Source organism: Meriones unguiculatus, chromosome 2 (genome assembly GCF_030254825.1).
Source record: "Meriones unguiculatus strain TT.TT164.6M chromosome 2, Bangor_MerUng_6.1, whole genome shotgun sequence".
NCBI classification, from domain to species: Eukaryota; Metazoa; Chordata; class Mammalia; order Rodentia; family Muridae; genus Meriones; species Meriones unguiculatus.
In genome coordinates this window covers 183661628-183683777 of record NC_083350.1, presented here as the reverse complement: position 1 = coordinate 183683777, position 22150 = coordinate 183661628, and the positions used below count along the sequence as shown (strand labels likewise).

The 22150-nt window shown below is 42.3% G+C and overlaps 2 protein-coding genes across 7 annotated transcripts in view; one reads left to right on the top strand and one right to left on the bottom strand.

The window, feature by feature from the left end:
- Rxfp1 (relaxin family peptide receptor 1) overlaps positions 1-14141 on the top strand; it is a 99837-nt gene extending 85696 nt beyond the window's left edge. For 4 of the 6 annotated variants that reach the window (XM_060378461.1, XM_060378460.1, XM_060378462.1 and 1 more), the window contains 4 exons: positions 912-1141; positions 7386-7796; positions 9887-10105; positions 13345-14141. In XM_060378461.1, coding sequence (XP_060234444.1) covers positions 912-1141; positions 7386-7796; positions 9887-10105; positions 13345-13646 — 1162 coding nt within the window. In that variant the 3' untranslated portion in view covers positions 13647-14141. Of the gene's footprint in view, positions 1-911; positions 1142-7385; positions 7797-9886; positions 10106-13344 lie in introns of those variants that run through there. The other 2 variants (XM_060378465.1, XM_060378466.1) reach the window with 2 other exon arrangements.
- A 4427-nt stretch (positions 14142-18568) lies between these two features.
- Positions 18569-22095, bottom strand: C2H4orf46 (chromosome 2 C4orf46 homolog). Its single transcript, XM_021653605.2, has 2 exons — positions 21594-22095; positions 18569-20083 (listed from the first exon to the last, which is right to left on the bottom strand). Exons 1-2 carry the CDS (start codon positions 21903-21905, stop codon positions 19928-19930), a joined length of 468 nt encoding a protein of 155 aa, XP_021509280.1. The 5' UTR covers positions 21906-22095; the 3' UTR covers positions 18569-19927.
- Positions 22096-22150: the final 55 nt, after the last annotated feature.

The following is a 22150-nucleotide window of genomic DNA, read 5'->3' as shown; positions in this document are numbered from 1 at the left end:
TGTTCATTAGAGAACTTGTTCCTGATGTCTAAATGTACCCAGTAAGTGGCACTCGTGTTGCTGCTTACACACAGCAATTCTTGTTTATCCAGGTGATGTCTTTATCAAATGAAAAAAATTCGTTTGACATTTAATTCTTCGTCGTGTTTCAAATTCTAGTGTGAGCAATAGACGTGGTTAGTAGTTATTGCTAATAACTTAATGTGATCTTATGTTATAACTTCTGTAACGGAAAAGCCATGGAAGCAGCAAAGAGAAGGAATTTAATTTTCCCCCTGGGAGCCAAGCAGTAAGAGCAGCTGTGGCAAAGCTGGTTATAAGGGCTTTGTAACCATGTTTGTACCAGTGGCAATCAACCTCCCTAACGCTGCAACCCTTTAACAGTTCTCATGGTGTGGTGACCCCCAACCATACAACTATTTTCGTTGCTACTTCATAATTGTATTTTTGCTACTGTTACAAATTGGAATGTAAGTATCTGTGTTTTCTGATGGTCTCAGGAGACCCCTGTGAAAGCGTCATTCAACCCTCAAAAGGGTTGCAATCCACAGGTTGAGAACCACTAGTTTCTATGACTGAATTCTGGAAACAGCCATTGAAAGCTTCTATGGTTAAACTCTTGCTCACAAGCTAACCATTTGTGCATACGCTAAAACATGTATAATACACATTCTTTATGCCTGCTTGCAGTTCGGACCCACACGGTCTTTTACTGTAAAGTCAAATGAATAAGAATTAAATTTTGAACTTCAGAATCATGAGTGATTGGCTAAGGAAATGTTTTCTATTCCACTGAATCTTATATGAAAACACTTTCTACAGAGAAAATGTTGAAAAAAAATGTTGAAGAAAAATATCAGTGATAACATTGACTTAAGTATATGCAACTTTGTTTTCTCTTTGTACATCAGATATTTTAAGAAGTTTCAGTACTGTGGATACGCACCACATGTGCGCAGCTGTAAGCCCAACACAGATGGGATTTCGTCTCTTGAGAACCTCTTGGCAAGCATCATTCAGAGAGTCTTTGTCTGGGTTGTATCTGCAATTACCTGCTTTGGAAACATTTTTGTTATTTGTATGCGACCGTACATCAGGTCTGAGAACAAGCTGCATGCCATGTCGATCATTTCTCTCTGCTGTGAGTATTTCCTGGTTACAGAGGAAGTAGGCTTGAAATATGCACAATTGTTGCTATTAGAAAATAAATTCTGTGGGGCTGGAGCGATGGCTCCATGGCTAAGGGCACATACTGCTCTTCCAGAGGACCAAAGTTGGGTTCCTAGCACCCACATGTGGTGGCTTGCAACACCTTATAACTTCAGCTCCAGGGACTGCCACATCTCTGGCCTCCAGAGGCATCTGCAAGCATGTGCACACACCCATGTACAAATTCAGATGTACACGCACATAATAAAAATAAGAATAAAATATTCTAAAAGAGACAGACAGAGAGAGAAAGGGAAAGGCTGAAGAGATGAATCAGCAGTTAAGAGCACAATTAATTCTCACAGAGGATGCAGGTTCAAGTCAAGCACCCACATGGTAGTTTACAGCTATCCATAGTTCCACTTCCGAGGGCTCCTTCACCCTCTTCTGAGCTCCGTCCACACCAGGCACCCACATTATACACCTTCTTACATGAAAACATACTCATACAATAAATAAATCTTAAAAGAAAATTTAAGAGAGAAAGTAAGTTCCATGAGTCTTAGAATTATGAGATTTAAAATCTTCCTTCTTTTTGTTTATATGGTATTTCTGTATTTTCTACAATAAAAAAATAAATCACTTTAGTCGTAAGAAAATTAGTTTTTAAACTAAAAAATGTAGGGGTAAGAGATATGGCTTAGCAGTTAAGAGTGATTATTTTACAACTGCCTGTAACTCCAGTTCCATGGGATCTAGTGCTTTCATCCAGCCTCTACACATGTGGGAACACATGTGCGTGTGCACACACACACAGACCACACCGCACCACACAAATAACAACAACAACAACAATAATGGTAATAAAGTTCAGTCATCTTACACGAGTTAAGGAGGCCTCACTCACAAGAATTTTCTCATGAAGGGCGTGGCTCACAAGGCATACTCCCTTATAACGTCAGGGCTGGAGAGATAGCTCGGAAGAGGAAGCAGTGCTTTTGGAGAGGACCCAGCACCTGCAATCACGCCGCCCACAACCACGTGTAACTACAGTCGCAGGGGTTTCAACACCCTTTAACCTCATGGCACCTGTACACATGCGGAGTACATAAACTAATAAGATAGGCATACATGAACAAGTGCCCACATGCCCCAACACACACACACACACACACACACCACACACACACACCACACACACAAATGGTAGAATAAATAAATCTTTTTTTTTCCAATCTAAATGATTTTACTACAAATGAAATTGTTGCCTTACACATATGAGCTCACAAACACTGGAGCAGCAAGCACAGGGCCTGCCAGAGTCTGCATCAGGCCCTCTGTGTATATTATAGCTATTAGCTTAGTGGTTTTATGGGACTCTCACAGTCCTGTATTTTAAGGACTGTGAGAATGAGTGGGTCTCAAACTCTTTTTTATTTTATTTTATTTTATTTTTATTAATTACACTTTATTCATTTTGTATCCCCCATAAGCCCCTCCCTCCTCCCCTCCCTCCCCTTTCTGCATGCATGCCACTCCCCAAGTCCACTGATAGGGGAGGTTCTCCTCTCCTTTCTGATCTTAGTCTATCAGTTCTCATCAAAAGTGGCTGCATTGTTCTCTACTGTGGCCTGGTAAGGCTGCTCCCCCCTCAGGGGGAGGTGATCAAAGAGCAGGCCAATCAGATTATGTCAGAGGCAGTCCCTCTTCCCATTACTATGTAACCCACTTGGACACTGAACTGCCATGGGCAACATCTGTGCAGGGGTTCTAGGTTATCTCCATGAATAGTCCTTGGTTGGAGTATGAGTCTCTGGGAAGTTCCCTGTGTTCAAATTTCCTTGTTCTGTTGCTCTCCTTGTGGAGACCCTGTCCTCTCCAGCTCTTACTATTTCCCACTTCTTACATAAAATTCCATTCACTCTGCCCTACAGTTGACCATCAGGCTCAGCATCTGCTTTGATAGTCTGTAGGGCAGAGGCTTTCAGAGGCCCTCTGTGGTAGGTTCCTAGGTTGTTTCCTGTTTTCTTCTTCTGGCTTTCAGAAGCCCTCTGTAGAAGGTTCCTAGGTTGTTTTCTGTTTTCTTCTTCTTCTGATGTCCATCCTCTTTGCCTTACAGGATGGGGATTGGACATTTTAGTTAGGGTCCTCTCTCTTGCTTAGTTTCTTTAGATGCACAGGTTTTAATGGGTTTGTCCTATGTTGTATGTCTATATGAGTGAGTATATACCATGTGTGTCTTTTTGCTTCTGGGACAACTCACTCAGGATGATCCTTTCCAGATCCCACCATTTACTTGCAAATTTCATGATTTCCTTATTTTTCATTGCTGAGTAATATTCCATTGTGTAGATGTACCACAATTTCTGCATCCATTCTTCAGTTGAGGGGCATCTGGGTTGTTTCCAGCTTCTGGCTATTACAAATAAAGCTACTACAAACATGGTTGAGCAAATTTCCTTTTTGTGTACTTGAGCCTCTTTTGGATATATGCCTAGGAGTGGTATGGCTGGATCTTGGGGAAGCACTATTCCTAGTTGTCTGAGACAACGCCAGATTGATTTCCAGAGTGGTTGTACAAGTTTACATTCCCACCAGCAGTGGAGAAGGGTTCCCCTTTCTCCACAACCTCTCCAGCATGTGTTGTCACTTGAGTTTTTCATCTTGGCCATTCTCATGGGTGTAAGGTGAAATCTCAGGGTTGTTTTGATTTGCATTTCCCTAATGGCTAATGAGGTTGAGCATTTCTTTAAGTGCTTCTCTGCCATTCGATATTCCTCTCCAGAGAATTCTCTGTTTAGCTCTGTTCCCCATTTTTTAAGTGGATTACTTGGTTTGCTGCTTTTCAGCTCCTTTAGTTCTTTATATATACTGGATATGAGTCCTCTATCAGATAAAGGGTTGGTGACGATTCTTTCCCAATCTGTAGGCAGTCGCTTTGTTTTGATGACGGTGTCCTTTGCTTTGCAGAAGCTTTTCAGTTTCATGAGGTCCCATTTATTGATTGTTGCTCTTAGAGCCTGTGCTGTTGGTGTTCTGTTCAGGAAGTTTTCTCCTGTACCAATGAGTTCTAGGGTATTCCCCACTTTTTTTTCTAGCCGATTTAATGTGTCTGGTTTTATGTTGAGGTCTTTGATCCACTTGGACTTCAGTTTTGTGCAGGGTGATAAGTATGGATCTATTTTCATTTTTCTACATGTAGACAACCAGTTGGACCAGCACCATTTGTTGAAGATGCTATCTTTTTTCTATTGAATGGTTTTGGTGTCTTTGTCAAAGATCAGGTATCCATAAGTGTGTGGGTTTATTTCTGGGTCCTCTGTTCAGTTCCATTGATCCACCATTCTGTTTCTATGCCAGTACCATGCTCTTGTGTCTGTTCTTGGTACTCTTTTCCTCCTGCTTGGTTGCCATGCTCAACTTCAATATGATAGTTTTTGCTTCATCTTATTATGTTTTATTTTGTCATGTTTGATTTTTAGAAGCCTGTTCTTTACTAATGAGAGACAGAAAGGCAGTGGTTCCAGAGGAGAAGAGAGAAGGAGAGGAACTGGGAGGAAAAGAGGGAAGGGAAACTATAATCAGGATATATTGTATGAGAAAAGAATCTATTTTCAATAAAAGAAAAAAAGAAAGAAAGAAACTGTTGTCTTTCATGGTTACATTTTAACACCAGAGCTTGTGGCTTAAGTTTTTCAACTGTGACATGTGATTGTAAAGTATTATGTTAAATGAGAACTACAAAGACAAATGAATGAAAATTCAGACTTCACAACACATGAAGCCTGTGTCCCAAAGAAGAGGATGCACCTGTACCCTGAGGCAAGTCAGGAATTCCTCCACAAAATGGAAGCCCACCACCGCATGAGTGGCTGCATTTGTATTCCAGACACTGCCCAAGGGCTGGCTTCTAATTTCTTTTCATTGCAAGCTGTTGTAGGTTATAAAATTGGTGTTGAGCTATATAATGTTTATTATATGTCCTAAAATTATTACAGCAGTGTTATTTAACCCACTATCGCAATTAGATTTTATAATACCTGTTAGATTTTATAATTGTCTTATTTACCTTGGGCTGGGCAGATTTTTCTGCCTATGCTATCTCAATATCCTCACCTTCCTTCTCCCAGCCCCCATCCAATGCCATCCGCCTTAACCATCCTTATCTGGGCTACCTTCCATCCATAATCGTATCAACACTTGTTTCTATTCTTCATCTGGGCCTTTCCTTGACATTACTGGAGTCCTTCCTCCCTGCCCATGTGGTTCCTTCTCCACACTGACCCATCCTCTTTTCCTGTCTGTCTATCCTTTCCCGTGATTCTCCAGTCCCCAGCACCTGGGAACCTTAGCCAGGCCTACCTCATTCTTCCCTGCCCAGGTTTTAGGTCTTGTAAGCAACCAATTAGGAAGAATGTTGTAGGCTGGTTTACACAAGGATGAGGCAGGAAGCAGATCTTGGGGGCCAGTAAGTAGCATCAAAATACAAGCATCAGGCCAACCCCAACAGCAAGCTGTGTGAGAAACAAAACTCACAAAATGTTTACGACTTTAAAGGTCAGCTTCAAAATTCTAAGTCAATTTCAATTTCTCTATGCAATGCTAGAAGATAACTATATTGTTAAAACAAATATTAGAATCATTGTTGAAGAAGAAAAATTTGTTTTCTCCATGGAGTCTTACTGAGTATATTAGACACATTTCAGACCCTGTACAGGGGTAGTTAGAGTAATTAGTACCCTGTACAGGGGTAATTAGAGTAATTAGAATTTATGGTATAAAAGTTTTTTAATTAAAAAGAAAAAAGACTTCAAGGAGCTGGAGAGGTGTCTCAGAGAGTAAGAGCAATAACCACTCTTCCAGAGGACTCTAGTTCAATTCCCATAACCCACATGGCAGCCCACAACTGTCCATAACTCCAGTTCCAGGGAATCCAACGTCCTCACACAGACATTCATGCAAGCAAAATACCAATTCACATAAAAAATTAACAAGGAATCATTTTTTTAAAAGGGCTTCAAAAAAAATAGAATCAGCCTTACGAGTCTAAAATTCTAAAATCACATCTATGGTTTTAAGGACTTAAGAGAATATTTAAACAGTCAAAAAACTCTGTTTTTGCTTGAAAAAGAAATGTCAGAGCACATGATACGTATCTATGAAAATGTCATAATGACCAAAACATATTGAAATTATCAAAAAACTAGTTAAAATATTATTGTAATAAAAAGAAAATTCAATAATGAAAACCATTATTTTATATAATAAATGCCACTAATTAAAAGAGCATTTAAAAGGTAAAACTGTTAAGAAGTCTGTACATTGAGTGCTAATTAATTTTGAATATTAGAACCTAAAAAGGGATAGAAAAATATAATAGGAGAGAGAGAGTCAAGAAAAATCATGCTGGTTAGGCGAGCTCGGGTCACCAGCGCTTCTAAATTGTGCTGGCTGCAAAACTGTTCATAATTATGAATATCTCCTAACTGTATAGACCTTAAAACTTGTAGCCATTACTTCACCAACTAAAGGTCTGAGTTAAGTGTCTCCAGATTTGGGGTGATACTTATCTGGCTGAATTGGAAGAGCTGGACCAAATAATGACACCCCCCCATTAAGTCCCTAACTGAATATATAGCATAACCAATTTTACTGACTGCTTTCATATCGCCAAGTGATGACGCCAGATGAGACCAAAATAGAGGGCATTTTACAGACCAGCTAAATACAGAGAGATAATCATATAATTAACTATAGCTTTCTCTTTTTAGCGTTTTTTACTTTATTTTAAAGCTCGGGTATGTATGTGTGTGTTTCTAAGGAGGGCAGAGACATCAGATCCTCTGGGGCTGGAGTTCCAGGCGGTTGTGAGTAAGTGCCGGGGCTGGGAACACAGATGAACATAGGTCATCTGCAAGAGCCGTTCCCGCTCCTAACGGCGTCTCTCCCACCCCTAACAAGTCTCCTGAGAGAGTAGTTACAAAGCCAGTGGATTAATGGGTCGTCGTCCAAGTTAGGGATTGCTTGGTATTTGGGTTTGAAGCCGGGGCTTCGTTCATGCTGCGCATGCACTCTACTGCCGAGTACATAACCAACCAGTGAATCTTAAGAGAATAAAATGTCTTCATAATATAGAAACATGGATCATTTAAAATGTTCTGTGTAAAGAACACTCTAAGAATATGCTAATAAGAATACTACGTGTTTCCCTGAACCTGTAAACCTGACCCTTGTAGGTGCCGACTGCCTAATGGGAGTATATTTATTCGTGATCGGAGCCTTTGACCTCAAGTTTCGGGGAGAATACAACAAGTATGCGCAACCGTGGATGGAGAGTGTTCATTGCCAGCTTACGGGGTCTTTGGCCATTCTGTCCACAGAAGTATCGGTTTTACTTTTAACATTCCTGACATTGGAAAAATACGTCTGCATTGTGTATCCTTTTCGGTGTTTAAGGCCTCGAAAATGTAGAACTGTCACGGTTCTGGTTTTCATTTGGATTTTTGGGTTTGTAGTGGCCTTTGCTCCACTCAGCAACAAGGAATTTTTCAAAAACTACTATGGCACCAATGGTGTATGCTTTCCTCTTCATTCGGAAGACACGGGAAGTACTGGAGCCCAGATTTATTCAGTGGTCATTTTTCTTGGTAAGAAACCTTGCATTGCAAGCCTTCCTGCGTTCAGCTCTTGCCGGAGGATCTCACAGTATGAAACTCGTTTATGCTGTCTGCTGTTCACCAGCATCGGACCTTCTAACTCAGCGGTTCTCAACCTTTCTAATGCTGCAATCCTCAGCCACAAATTATTTTCAGTGCTGCTTCGTAACTGTGATTTTGCTGCTGTTATAAATCATAATGTCAATATCTGTGGTTTTTTTCAATGGTCTTAGGCCACGCCTGTTAGTCATTCGAACCCCAGGGGGTCGCGACCCGCATGCTGAGAACTCTTGTTCTAGTGCCTGTCCAAGGCTGCACTTATAGAGAGATAAATTTGGTTTTGTTGTGGAATGTTTTTCTTTCTTCGTCTATTCTGGTTGAAAGTTGTGCTGGTGTGGCAATCTGGGACAGTATCTGTGGTTGTAAAACATCCATCTAGGCCCTTTCGGCTAGTCTCCAGTGAGAGGCATCAGGGGTTACTCTAATAGGTCTGCCTTTACATGATAGCTGCTCTTTTTTCCTTCCAGCTTTTAATATTTTTTTGTTCTGTTTAATGTTTTGATTATGTGTCATGGAAATCTCTTTTTTGGGTCAGTCTATTTGGTGTTCTGTATGCTTCTTATACCTTGACAGGCCCTTCCTTCTTAAGGTTAGAGAAATCGCCTGTAATTTTGTTGAAAAGTATTTTCTGTGCCTTTGACCTGGGTATCTTCTTTCTCTATTCTTATTACTCATAGATTTGGTCTTTTCGTAGTCTCCAAGATTTTCTGGATGTTTTGTGCTTGGAATTTTTATATTTAACATTTTCTTCTACCTGTCTTCAATGGCCTAGTTTCTTCTTCCAGCTTTTGTACTCTGTTGGTGAGGTTTATCTCTGGGGTTTTTGTTTGATGTCCTAAAGTTTTTCATTTTCAGTTTTACCTCAGTTGGGTTTTCTTCAGTGATTCTATTGTTAGTTTCATATCTTGAACCATTTTCATCATTTTATTCCACTGTTAGTTTGTGTTTTCACACTTATATTTATTCATGCCCTCTTTGAGGTCCTTGAGCATATTTATAAGAGCTATTTTGAAATCCTTGTTTTTGCTGCAACTACATGGCCTTTTTTAAAACTACTGTAGTGGGGTTATTCATTTCTGGTGAAGACATATTACATATTACCATATGCTGTTAATGACTGTGATCTTTGCTCTGGCATCTAGGCATCTGGGTTTAGGGTAATTCTGATTCTGTGTGTTGATACCAGATCTTGTCTTTGTTGAGTGTTCCATTCCTTGGTATCTGTTGCCACCCCTGAGTCTTAGGAGGGTGTGATGGCCATGGGTTGCCTAGTAAGGAGAGCTTTTGATTCCCTGCCAGGTGTAGCCACTGGCAGTCTGGGTTGAATGCGTTTCTAGTTACTAGGAGCTGACATGAAGGAATGTCATGGGCTGTAAGGGAGGTGGGGCTGGAATGGTCTACAGGAGAGAGAAAAGACAGATCTGTGGAGGGTTTGTTGGAGTTTCCAGACGATGGGGTCAGAGAGGACACACAGGCCCTTGTAGATGACCTGCTGCACAGCTGGGGACAAGGCAGGGGACAAGGCTGGGCAACTGGAAGTGAAGCACAGGAAGGAGAATGGAAGACTGCCTGGTTCTCACTGGTCAGCTTGTTCCCAGGTAGCAACTGCCTCTGGGAATTGATGGCTGACACTCAGGGATGGGGTGAGGGAGTTAGCCTGCGTCTAGAGGACTTATATACTCCCCCCAGATGGAGGAAGAGAGGAAGGACAGGACCCTTTGAGTGGTCTGAGACAGAGAAGGGGATGAGACTGTGTAACTGAAAATGGAGGTCAGGAAGGAGATCTGGTACATATTTGTGATCTGAGGCAGGAGAATTGTAGGTTGGTGTCCAGCCTAGGCTATCTGAACTGAAGGCTAGTCTGTAACTAGTAACGCTTTGTTAGAGTAAATAAATAAATAAATAAATAAATGCCACTTTACGGGCTTTCTGAGCCTTAATAGTAACACCTAAGGCATGTTATCTGTTTGTCTTAAAACAATGCTAACATACACTATTAATATTGTTCATGGTCTAAACAGGTATTAACCTTGTGGCATTTATCATCATTGTGTTCTCCTATGGAAGCATGTTTTACAGTGTTCATCAAAGCACCATAACAGCAACTGAAATACAGAAGCAAGTGAAACGGGAGATGGTCCTCGCCAAGCGCTTCTTCCTTATCGTGTTGACTGATGCATTATGCTGGATTCCCATTTTTATTCTGAAATTTCTTTCTCTGCTTCAGGTAGAAATACCAGGTACAATCTTTTCCAGGGAAGAATAAATCTGTGCAGCATTATTCTAAGAAAGACAAATAATACTCTTAACAATAACTCCTTTCAAGAATTAGTAGGCAAGCTGGGCGCAGTGGTGCATGCCTGAAATCCCAGCACTCAGGGAGGCAGAGGCAGGCGGATCTCTGTGAGTTTGAGGCCAGCCTGGTCTACAGAGCAAGTCCAGGATAGCCAATGCTACACAGAGAAACCCCATCTCAGAAAACCAGAAACAAAACAAAAAAAAAAAAAAGAAGAAGAAGAAGAATTATTAGTCAGAGCAGGGTGGACTCTGGCTGTATCACTGATGAAGTGCTTACTGAGAGAGACTGTTGAGCTCTTTCCAGAAATGCCTAGTGCCAAAATTATCATGAAAACAAAGTACAATGACCAAAATAAATGGTGTGCAGTGCTTGAATCAGTTGCCTGCTTAAAATGACCATGAAGAAAAACAAGCCAAAGTAGTTGCCAAATCATAAATTCCTTTTTCTTTAGAATGTAAGAAATGCTTTTCCCCACAATACATATGACTACTATGCCAGAGTCTGACACAACAGAAAACAACACAGAGTTTTAAAATAATGTATATGACTTGCATCACAGTGGCTGTTATGTTGAGAGAGAAAAGATATGTTGTCAAGAAAGAGAAATTTGACATTTTGTGCATTGATGGTAGGATTTGAGCATGGTATGGCTACCGTAGAAAAGTGTGTCAGCAATTGCAAAATATCAGACATGGAATTGCCATACGGTCCAGCCACTCCACAACTGGATAAATAGGCAATGTAACTGAAAGCCAGAACTAAAACAGGTGTCAGCACACCTGTGTGGACAGCAGCAGAGGGAGGAGCAGGATGGTCTACAGATGGATGGGCAAAGGAAGCATACAGACACACGTGATCATTACTCAGGTGTATAGAGAAAGGAAGTTTATAGAGAAAGGAAGCTCTTTAAAACATTTTTTACATTTATCTATTTCGTGTGTGTGTGTGTGTGTACACGTACGCTATGACACACATGTGAAAGTCAGGGGACAATCTGCTGGAGTCAATTCCCCCCTTTCACCGTGTACATTCTGCCGTCAGACTCAGGTCGTCAGGCTTGGCAGGAAGAACCTCGACCCGCTGAGCCTCTCATGCAGCCCTTAGAGGGACCTTTCTGGCACGTGCTGCTTTCGTTACACACTCTCCCTGAGGGTGTTGAGTAAATAACTTGACACAAAAAGGCCACGTGTTTTATGACTCATCTCACAGGAGGCCCCTGGAATAGGCAGAACCTAGACTAGCGGCTGCTAGCGGCTGGAAAGGGAAGTAGAAGGCATTGTTGAAAAGGCACAGTTCCCTGGGAAAGACGTTCCGAGACTGCTGGGAGGGATGCTCCACAGTGGAGGCGTGCTCGGTGCCACAGGGCTCCACACTTAAACAGCCTAAAGTGTAAACAGATACGCCATGAACATTTAATCACAAAAAGGTACAAGCATCCCCTACTGACTGCACATTTTTACATTTGTTTGCATAACTGAGTTTTGTCTGATCCCACAGGTGATGATAATAGAATCTGACAAGTTATGAAGAGTAAAGACAATGGCATCAGTTACATCATAACAAAAAACTGAGTGTTTGGTAGCTCTATATTTGCGCAAAGGTGAATTTTTAAGATAGTTTTAGAAGGTTGCAGAGATGGCCCAGCAGTTAAAAGCATTAGCTGTTCTTCCAGGGGACGGAAGTTCAGTTCCCAGGGCCCACATGGGGAGACTTACAACCACCTGCAGTGCCAGCTCCTGAGCATCTGACACCCTCTTCTCACCTCCTTGGGTACACACACACATGTGGCATAGACACAGACAGATACAGACACATACAAATTAAAATTAGTCTTTAAAAAAACGAATTTAGTGACATGTTTGGGGATTTTATTTTGCCCTGCTTTGCCTTGCTTTATTTTGGGGTACTTGCTTGTTTGTGATACTAGGGATTGAACCTAGAGCCACGTAATATCGGGCAAGTACTCTACCACCCAATTCTATCTCTAGACCTTCCCCACTTTTTATCTTGAGGCAGTCATGCTAAGTTACTCTAGAATAGACCTGTACTTGTCTTGGCCTCTATTTTGTTGTTGTTGTTTTAGTTTTGGTTTTGGGGTTTTCAAGACAGGGTTTCTCTGTATAGCCCTCAATGTCCTGGAACCAGCTATGTAGACCAGGCTGACTTCAAACTCACAGAGATCCTCCTGCCTTTGACTCAAGTGCTGGGGTTAAAGGTTAAAGGCATGTGCCACCACCACCTGGCTTGTCTCAGTTCTTGGGGTTTTAGGTCTGAGTCACTATCTACTCCAAGACATTTCCCTGGAATATATATATGGTCAAAAGCCTGAAAATGTTGCATTGTGGGGAGATGGCTCAGTTTATAAGATGCTTGCCACACAAGCAGGAGTTTGCGTTCTCCAACAACCACATAAAAAGTGTGTGATAGCACACCCCAGCATTGGGAGGAGACAGAGACCAGGGAGTCCCGGGATTCACTGGCCAGCCAGCCTAGCCCATTTGGTGAGTTCCAGGCTCACTGAGAGGTACTGTCTCAAAAAGTAATGTGGAGAACAATGGGAAAAGACACGTAATAGTGACCTCTGGCCTCCACGTGCATGCGCACACATGCACACAGTACCTGAATGTAACACACACACACATGCACATGTGTGCAAACCTTAACATATGTGCTTATTTTTAGAATAAATAGGCCTTGAAACCAGTGTTTGTGTTTGTGTAGCATGTACAAAGCCCTAGGTTCAATCCTAGCCATGCCATAAAGAGAATCAGAACATCAAATAAAGAGCAAAAAGAAATCTGTTGGAGATAAATCTGTATATTCTGAGAAATGTGACATGTATCTCCTATTAGTCAAAGTGTTTGCAAATGGTGATAAATGCTAAACAACAGGTTTTTTCTTTAAATGGATCGGAATGATATGTCACAACTTTGTATTAATACTCCCGAGAGTGCTCTTTTGTCAGCACTCTGATGCATTCAGAAAAAGCCTCCCAGCAAGAACCCATGCCCTCACAGTGCTGGCATTCCTTTAAACACTGACAGGAAGACATCCTGAAAATAATGGAGACTTGGTGCTTAATTATGTCACACTAAAGAAAAGGGGGCGCTGAAGATGGAAGACACAAGAGATGCTTACAACATCTGCCAATACTCAGATTTCTCATCTTTCCTCTTCCAGATACTATTACCTCTTGGGTGGTGATTTTCATTCTGCCTATCAACAGTGCTTTGAATCCAATTATCTATACATTGACCACCAGACCTTTCAAGGAAATGATGCATCAACTCTGGTACAATTACAGACAAAGAAGATCTGTTGACAGAAAAGGGGCTCAGAAGGCATATGCTCCATCATTCATCTGGGTGGAAATGTGGCCCTTGCGGGAGATGTCCACTGAGTTCATGAAGCCAGCAGCGTTCACAGACCCCTGTGATCTGTCACTAGGTTCTCAATCATCTAGACTCAATTCTTATTCATAACTGGCTCTGAAAATCATTTATTCTCAGAGAATACTGTGAAGTGCTTGCTAATCTGGAGTAAATACTACAAAATGTATAACTTATGGCTAAGACAAGTTAGCGGCAGGAGGTGGGGGATGGTAGACAGTGTTCATACAAAGAAAAGTAATTATTCTGACAATGTGTGCATGCATCGTACATATTTGACTAGGGAATGAAGGGAAATGTATACCAGCATGCATCTGTGCACACTGCATGGAGGTGAGTGCTGGGCACACACAATGCAGAGCCTTTTTCAGTCTATATATTGTGTTTATCTACTAACACCACAAATTCTACCCAGTGCTCCTAGATTTCTTGGTTGTGCATATCAGCAAGCATAAGAGCCAGAGGCGTTTTTAAATCAAGGTCTATAGTTTTATAATACTCACATATGATGGCATCAGATAAAATGTGTGGGGTCAATGGGATGCTCAGTGAGTAAAAGTGACTCAGTGAATAAAAGTGATTACTATACAGTGTGCTGACCTGAGCTCAATATAGGGGAAAGGAGAGAACAGACTCTAGGAAAATATCCTCTGACCGCTACTTGTGCACCATGGAATGCATGTGCACACATGCACACCATACACACACACACGCACACACACTTTAAATACGGTTGTTTGTGAAATAGAAACATTCTGTTTAAATACTCTGTACTGCTCTTTGAGTCTGCACATTTGAGAGCCAACCTAATATATTTATTGAAAGGAAGGAAGCCTCGCTGCCAGGTAGACAACCTGTAGTCCTATCCTTGTGGAGGAAGAAGCAGAGGGATCACAAGTTCAAGGCCAGCCTTACTGACATAGAAAGACCCTGTCTCTAACATGCAAAAATAGAGCTTGGGATATAGTTCAGCTGATAAACTACTTGCTGCTGTGCACACACTGAGTTTGGATCTCAGGCACCTATATAAAAAAACCCAGGTGTGGTAGAGCATACTTGCACTGCCCGTGCAGGGGAGACAAGAGAATGAAGGGCCCCCAACACTTGTTGACCAGCTACTGAGGAAGACCGTCAATGTCAGCCTCTGACTTCCACACACATGTATGTTCACTCATATACACATCTGTACACAGCACAGAGAGGCATGAGAGAGAGGGCCACATTGGTTATAAACCCAGAACCATCCTTTTCTTGTCACTCCCTCCTCAGGTTTTGTTTTTTTGTTTTGGTTTGGTTTGGTTTTTAGCTTTGCTTAAAATGAGTGCCATCATGAGGATGCAAAAGAAGACAGTAGGTAGGAATATTTCAAAGGGGTAAGCCAAGAAAGCAGGAATGAGAGAATTTAGATCAATGAAATTGAATTCAGAGTCAAGAAATAAACCTTCATGTTTCAATCAATTGATTGTTTAAAAGGATGACAAGACACATGGAACCTAACAACATTAAATCAAGAGGGTATAAACAATTCATATTTACAACCAGAAAACAAAACCTGAAAGAAAAGCTAACACCAATGCTACTCAAGCCATCCCTCAAATGGAAAGTGAAAGGACACTAGCAACCTCACTCCATGAACCCAGCACAGCCCTGATCAACATCAGAGAAGAGCACAACAAAAGAAGAAAAACTATTGATCAATGCCCTGATGAACAAAGATGATCATAAGATTCTCAATAAACACTCATAAATCAATGTCCAGAGCAGACTGGGAAGATCACACCACCATGACCAAATTTGTTTCATCCAAAGATGCAGTTTGTTGGCCCATCACACACAGATCAATAAATTAAATATAACACAAAAGTAGAAAAGAGCAGGTATCATATGATTACTTCAAGAGACATACAAAAAAAGAGCCTTTGGCAAAATTCAACTTCCTTCATGAGAAAAGTCCTGTAGAAACTAAAAAAGGAGGAACAAAAGCCAGCCTAACAAAGGCCATATAAAACAAAGCTGACTAAGCTAAACAGGGAATGAATGAAGGCCTTTCCTCTGGAGTAGAGAATGAAATATTAGAGGGTCTGTAGGGGCCCTCACAACTATCATGGGCAGCATGGGAACCAACCACATGAAGAATGAAACTCGATTCAGCACCAATTTTTCAGGTGCCAGGTCAGAACTTCCAGAGTCTGACCTCAGAGTTTATTTTTCTTACACATTTAAGCAGAGGAAAACTCTGGGAAGTGGTTTCCATGCGATAATTATCACAACAAAGCTTTAGACATAGCTACATAGAAACTCCCTAACTAGGTAGCAAAGCACCTGTGACCTTTACAATAAGAATGGATTCTATTGACAGATAACAGTGCTCAGGGCAAGGGCCTAAGGAGGAAGTATTTGTGATAAGCATTAACGATGGATGCTATTCATAGATGATGCAAGTACATGGGGCCTCTTTCATACGCTGGGTTCTATTCACTGAAAGACAAGGCTCAGAATTCAGGCCTCAGCAATGCTCAGGATATTGGAGAGGATATTCAAAAAGGCTGGCTCCACAGAATAGCAAAAAGATCACCAGGTTGTCAGACAACATCTATTCCAGCTTTCCAGGTGACCAACTGTCAGCCATTTTCTTCCTTTGAAGATAATAGGCCTGTGTGTTTAACAGGTTTGGTTCCTCGATTCTTTCTTTACGCTGTGCCTCCTACAAGTGCCCACTTACATAACTCTTACTTAGTATACAGTTAAAAATGGACACAAGTATGACAGAGAGAAATTCATATATCCCTATTACAGACAACCCAAACCTATATTTAAAACACCCTAAAGATTTCATCAGAAAGCTCCTAGATCTCAACCTTTTCCCTGTAGTGTTACTAAAAAGTAGAACTACGATGTGATCTAGATAATCAATTCATGAGTGTACAGCCAAAGTGTTTGGTGTTAGCATACCAGATACTTGTGTATCCATCTTTATTGTAATGTCCAGCCCTGGTGCTCAAAAAAGGTGTCTGGGGGTAGATATTATGCAGATATTAGCACTACTTTTAGCTAATTCTCCAAACACATGTGTATGTGCATACATGTAAAAGCATACACAGTTGAAGGAGATAATTACAAGGAACTGACTCATCATTCTGGAGGCCAGCAGTCTTCAGTCTATAGAGCTGGTGTCTTGGTTCAAGTCTGAAGGCTGACAGGTTACTGCAAAATCAGAAATCAGTGTCCCCTCCAAAGGCTGACACAACCCTCTTGAGGCCCTTTGCCTCTGTTCGGCCTTCTGTTTGGACAAGGCTCACCACCTTACCTTGAAAATGGTTTGCTTAATGTTTAAAACTTCACCTCAGCCTGGCATACACGTTGAATAGCTGCACCCAGGGGCAGGAGCAGCAGCAGGAGTCCATGACCAGCCGTGGGTACACACAGAATTTGAAGCTACCCCAGGACACATGAGATAAACATCAAAAACAATCTCAAGGGTTGGGGTTAGTAATATACACAAGTCCCTAGGTTTGATCCCAGCCTCAGACATGAATATACACAAAAAGGGGTACGAACCCTTAAATGTGCTCCGTACCCTCACTGAAAAAACCCAGAATGCTGGACCAAATGTCTGAGCACCCACGGCACTGCCACAGGGGTAACATTGGAGACCGGAACTTCAGCATGTCTGTCCAAGCTGACAGGTACAAACAAGCACTAATCATCTGATGTCACAGGATACTGAGCATCCTGTCACCATCTCTGAGTAAGGCTGGCCTGCATGGGTGCTCCACATTCGTCCCTGCTGCCCAAAGAGGCCAGAAAGGCGTGACAGGTCATCTGGAACCCGAGCTGCAGATGGCTGTGACACCACGGGGCTGCTAGAAACCAAACCTGGATCCTCTCACCAGAGCAGCCAGCGCTCTTAACCACCGAACCACCTCTTGAGCCCTGGGAAACGGTTTCATCGCAGCTTCCATCACCTGCTCCATGAGCAGGTTCCCTTTCCTCAGAGCAGACAGATGAGTTGACGTAATGCTCCCAAGTCCAAGTGCCTGATCCACAGTTCACTTCGCATCAAGACTATTACATTTCCCTCTGAAGTTTGTAATGAGCTGCGTGCCAAGTCAAAGCTTCTTGCCGGATAATGATGGTGCACGCCTTTAATCCCAGCACTCAGGTGGATCTCTGTGAATTCAAGGCCATCCTGGTCTACAGAGCTAGTTCCAAGACAACCAGGTTACACAGAGAACCTGTCTCAAAAAACACCAGATAGTATGTCTTTAAGAAAATGATTATTGGGGCTGGGGAGATGGCTCAGCAGTTAAGGGTATTAACTGTTCTTCCGGAGTACCTGGGTTCAAATCCCAGCACCCACAAGGCAGCTCCCAACTGTCTATAACTCCAAGATCCGACATTCCCACATAGATATACATGCAGGCAAAAACACCAGTACACGTAAAATAAAGGTAAATAAATTAAAAAAAATATTATCCTCAAGCTTTCTCACAAAATAAAACACAAGTATATAAAAGGGGATAATTTTAACCCCAGCATTTGGGAAGTGAAGGAAAGGTAGGAATTCAGGGTCATTTTCGTCTATGTAGCAACTTCGAGCTCAGTCTAGCCTACATTAAAAGACCATGTCTCAAAATCAAAATACTTTAAGTATGGGAAATATCAAACACAAATTTAGGGCCTAAGGAGCACCTGCTTAGCACACACAAGGCCCTGGGCTCAGGTGGCAGCATGATGTGGGGTAGCAGAGGTACAAATCAACTATGTAAAACCATATAAGCAAAAATCAACACTTCTGAGACAGTGGCTATGGCAAGAAAAACAAGGGGATGGGTTTAAGAGGTAGCAAAGTTCCCATGAGTCTAACATTGGAGGGGGGAGGACACCTGGAAAAATAAAAAATACAAACATTAACCCTGCCTGGGAGGGACACGCGGCAATTCTTAAGTCAGTCACCTTCCCTGCATGGTTGAACTTCCGCACAAAGTTTTAAATAATGAGTCCAGAGACAGAAATTTACTTGTAATACATTTATTCTTATACATTTAAAAATTACAATTTTCAGAATATATGTTTTTCTCTTACACAGAAATAAGCATCTCTTTGGTACAGAAATCACACCATACATGTTGTATGATCTTAAAAAAAAAGTCACTACCTATGACTAATCTTTGTCTATCCATTTGTCCCCTATCACAGCTCCCCTGTGAGACTTTAGAACAGAGTTCTATCCACATCAATGTATCTACACAGACATCACATCAAAGACACTTAAATGTCCCATGTATCACAGCAGTACATGGCTTAATGACAGATGGCACAAATTTCATAAAATACAGTACAGGTAAAGCAGAACCTTAACACTAAGGTCAACTGATGGAAACCCATTGAAACAGTTAACACTGGAAACAAAGTAACTTTAGAATTACATAAATAACTTGCACAAAAGCTCCATTGTAACAGCTAGCATACAGCCATACATTTGATTGGCTATTGCAAAGACAGCAATCAGACATATAGAACACCAACAATAAGAGAAATATTAACTATGAATGCAGTTAACTACAAAAATAGACAAAAGAATGTATTCTATAAACAGTTTTCATTTTACGAAGAAAAACTTTTAGTGGGAAGAACATATTTTAAAAGTCACCACCAAATATAAAACCTCTACTGGGTTCAGTGTTCCACACCTGTAGTCCTGGCACTTAACAGACTAAGAGCCTGGCCTTCACAGGGAGACTGTCTCAAGACAGAAAAATAAGAAGTCAAATTCCCATTTAAAAATACAATACTTTCCTTCAAGCCAAAGAAGTTTAGATTCATACAGTTTTCTTGGAGAAACAGTCTTTATCCTGAAACACAGCAAGCACAGCAGCTTTTAACTATAGTCAAGTTCTATCTGAGGACAGTGATGCCGTGTGGCGTGGCCTTGTGTACCGGGATGAGGGCGTAAGCAAAGCGCCATCACTGGTTTTAGGGTGGGTGTCCTGTGGAGCTGGACCCTCCCCTGAAATCTTCATCCCCAGCTCAACTCCAGGCTCAGCCATTTTGTCATCACCTCACAAAACAAATAACGATCTGGTTGCACGGACGGAGGCACCACTGTAATCAATTATTTAATGGTGGGCATGGCTTTCACCAAGGAGTCTACAAAAGTTTCAAGGGCACAAAGTATTTAAGGTAAATACTGTCCTATCAGAGAAAACACACACGCAAACAAAAAAGGTCTTCAGTATTCTGCTTTCACAAAAGTCCAAAATATCAAGGAAAATTTCATTCTTAGTATAAATGTCTGGAGACAGATGGCTTCATAAATGTGGTCCATGTGCAAATATCTTATGTGTGAGTCATTAAGCAACTGCGCCTGCCAGTCAGTTGTCGGGTTTCAAAGAATCGTAACCTTCTTTTAGGAGGTCCCGCCACGTTTTAAGGAAACGCGCATTTTCTGTACATTTCAGAGCAAGCTCTTCCACTTGAGCTGATACCGCAGATGTGGCTTCAAGGAGTTTAGTTAATGAAAAAGCCGCCTGAAATTTAACGAAGGGAAGAAAAGTCAAACAGGGGTTTATGGTAGTAGGGACATAGCCCAGGGCCTTCTCTGCTGGGCTACACCCTGAACCACACACGTTCATTTTTTAAGTTCTCATCTCACTTCATAGTCTAACAATAGTTTAAGACCTTCCATCAAATGCCCACGTTTTTCTTTAAAAGAAACAAATTTTCAAACAAAAACACTTCTGTTTTCTTGAAGCCATGGTGGGCACACAGCTCTACCCCAGCTACACTCATAGCCTCTAAATTTTTTTTTTTTCATTATGTAACTTTAAGGAAACATACCTGCCACAAAAATACTCATTACATATGACAAGTCAGGAAAACACACCCAACTCTTATGTACTTCACCAAGGCAACTTGGAAACCCCTTGACTAAAAGTGACAGGACCATCTAAAAGACTTCCTCATAAACCACTCTGGCTGACAGGTAACGAAAGCACCGTTCCACTATATTTACCTGTGACTATATTTTTTGGACTACAAAAAAATGTGAAATCAAAGAACTGATACTCTGAACTGATGGAACATCTAAAAATCTCACACAGCTATGATAAACTCACTTTTAAATCAAACGTTTTCTTAAAAAAAATCAAATGTTTTGCTCACCAAAAATACGAAATAGTACTTTCTGGATATCACATCAGTACTTATTCGGCATTTCTTTTGTAACCAGTATTGTTTGGGGAGGAAGAGGGACAAAAAACAAAAAACACAGGACCAGCACTTCAGACATCTTCTTTTTTAAAAGCAACAACAAAAACTTATCATTCAGTTCTAGTTTCCAAGCTTCACTGTAGTCATTCCACAATGCTCTCCCCCCCCCAAGGTTATCCCGATACAAACTTCATTCCTCTCTCCCTCTCAAGAATTCTTAAAAAAAAAAATAATAATAATAATAAAGAATACTTAAAAAGTGACGCTCTGACCCTCCAACCCCCTCAGTGGTGTGTGTGTGTTAGGGTCAGAAGGTGATTTCTGGGAATTCGGGATTGAACAGAAACTTTACGGAATGTTTTGCACTGCTGGAATCAGGGAGGCGTCCTGTCTCATCCATCGTGAAACCAATGATCTCAGTCCTATCTGATCCATCAGTGAAACCAATGATCTCAGTGGCTGGCTGTGATTAGCCCTGGTCCACGCAAGTCCAACACAGAGCAAGTCTGCGACACACAATAGCATCACCAGCTGGTCCTGGGCTGCTGGCCAACTACAAGAGCAGGCTCAAGTCCCTCGGAAAGCACCAACGGGCAGGGAGGCTCCAACCGCCCCGAGTGTCTTAGGGGTGCGAGGAGGGGGAGAGCGGATCCCAGCTGCGGTGGTGCGGGTGACCGCAAGCAGGTGGGGGAAGGAAAGGAAGGTGCGGGCGGAGAGAGCCTAGGCTAGCCCTCGATTCCCCGGCTAAGAATCTCAGGGGGGAGAGAGCACCCTAGCTGCAAGCAGCTCCCGGGCCCATAGCGGTGACCTGGCCGCGGCCACACTCACGTCTCCGATCTGCAGCTCCACTTGCTCCAGCGGGTCCACCGTTGGGCCGTGGTTCCGACTCGGACCCCGCCAGCCCAAACTCACTGGCATGCTGAGGGAGGACGAAGAGGCGCCTGAAGAAGGAGACGAGGGAGGCGGCGGCGGCGGCGAAGATGCCCGAAACTCTTCAGGGTCGGCCATGGTGGCTGGACCGAGGCAGGGACCTGAGCAGCTGGACCGGACCGGGCAACCGAACCCGCACCAACTGCCTTTCAACAGCTCGCGCCCAAAGCCCACAGGCTCCGCCTCCCCCCACACGGAGTCCCGCCCCATCTCCTCGGAGATCTCCGTCCTGGACCGCCAGGACTTTTCATTTTTCCAGCCAGCCAATCACATACCAAGCCAGTCGTCAGCCCGCTTCTGCGCGAAATCTCCAGTCCCCCACGGGAGACTCGGGAGCTGAACACTACAGCTCCCAGAATGCCAAGCGAACCATGCCTCCAATGCGCGTGCGCGCAAGCGAGGGCTGTGGGCCTCTTCCGCACACTGCGATTCTGGATCAGGAGGAAGACTGGGAG

Bases quoted from the DNA above. Each gene is read 5' to 3' on its own strand.
- C2H4orf46 (XM_021653605.2), bottom strand. From the start codon at position 21,905: ATGGGGCGGGACTCCGTGTGGGGGGAGGCGGAGCCTGTGGGCTTTGGG. The intron at 20,084-21,593 runs GTGAGTGTGGCC...GTTAAATTTCAG, and splicing joins TGGAGCTGCAGATCGGAGAC to GCGGCTTTTTCATTAACTAA.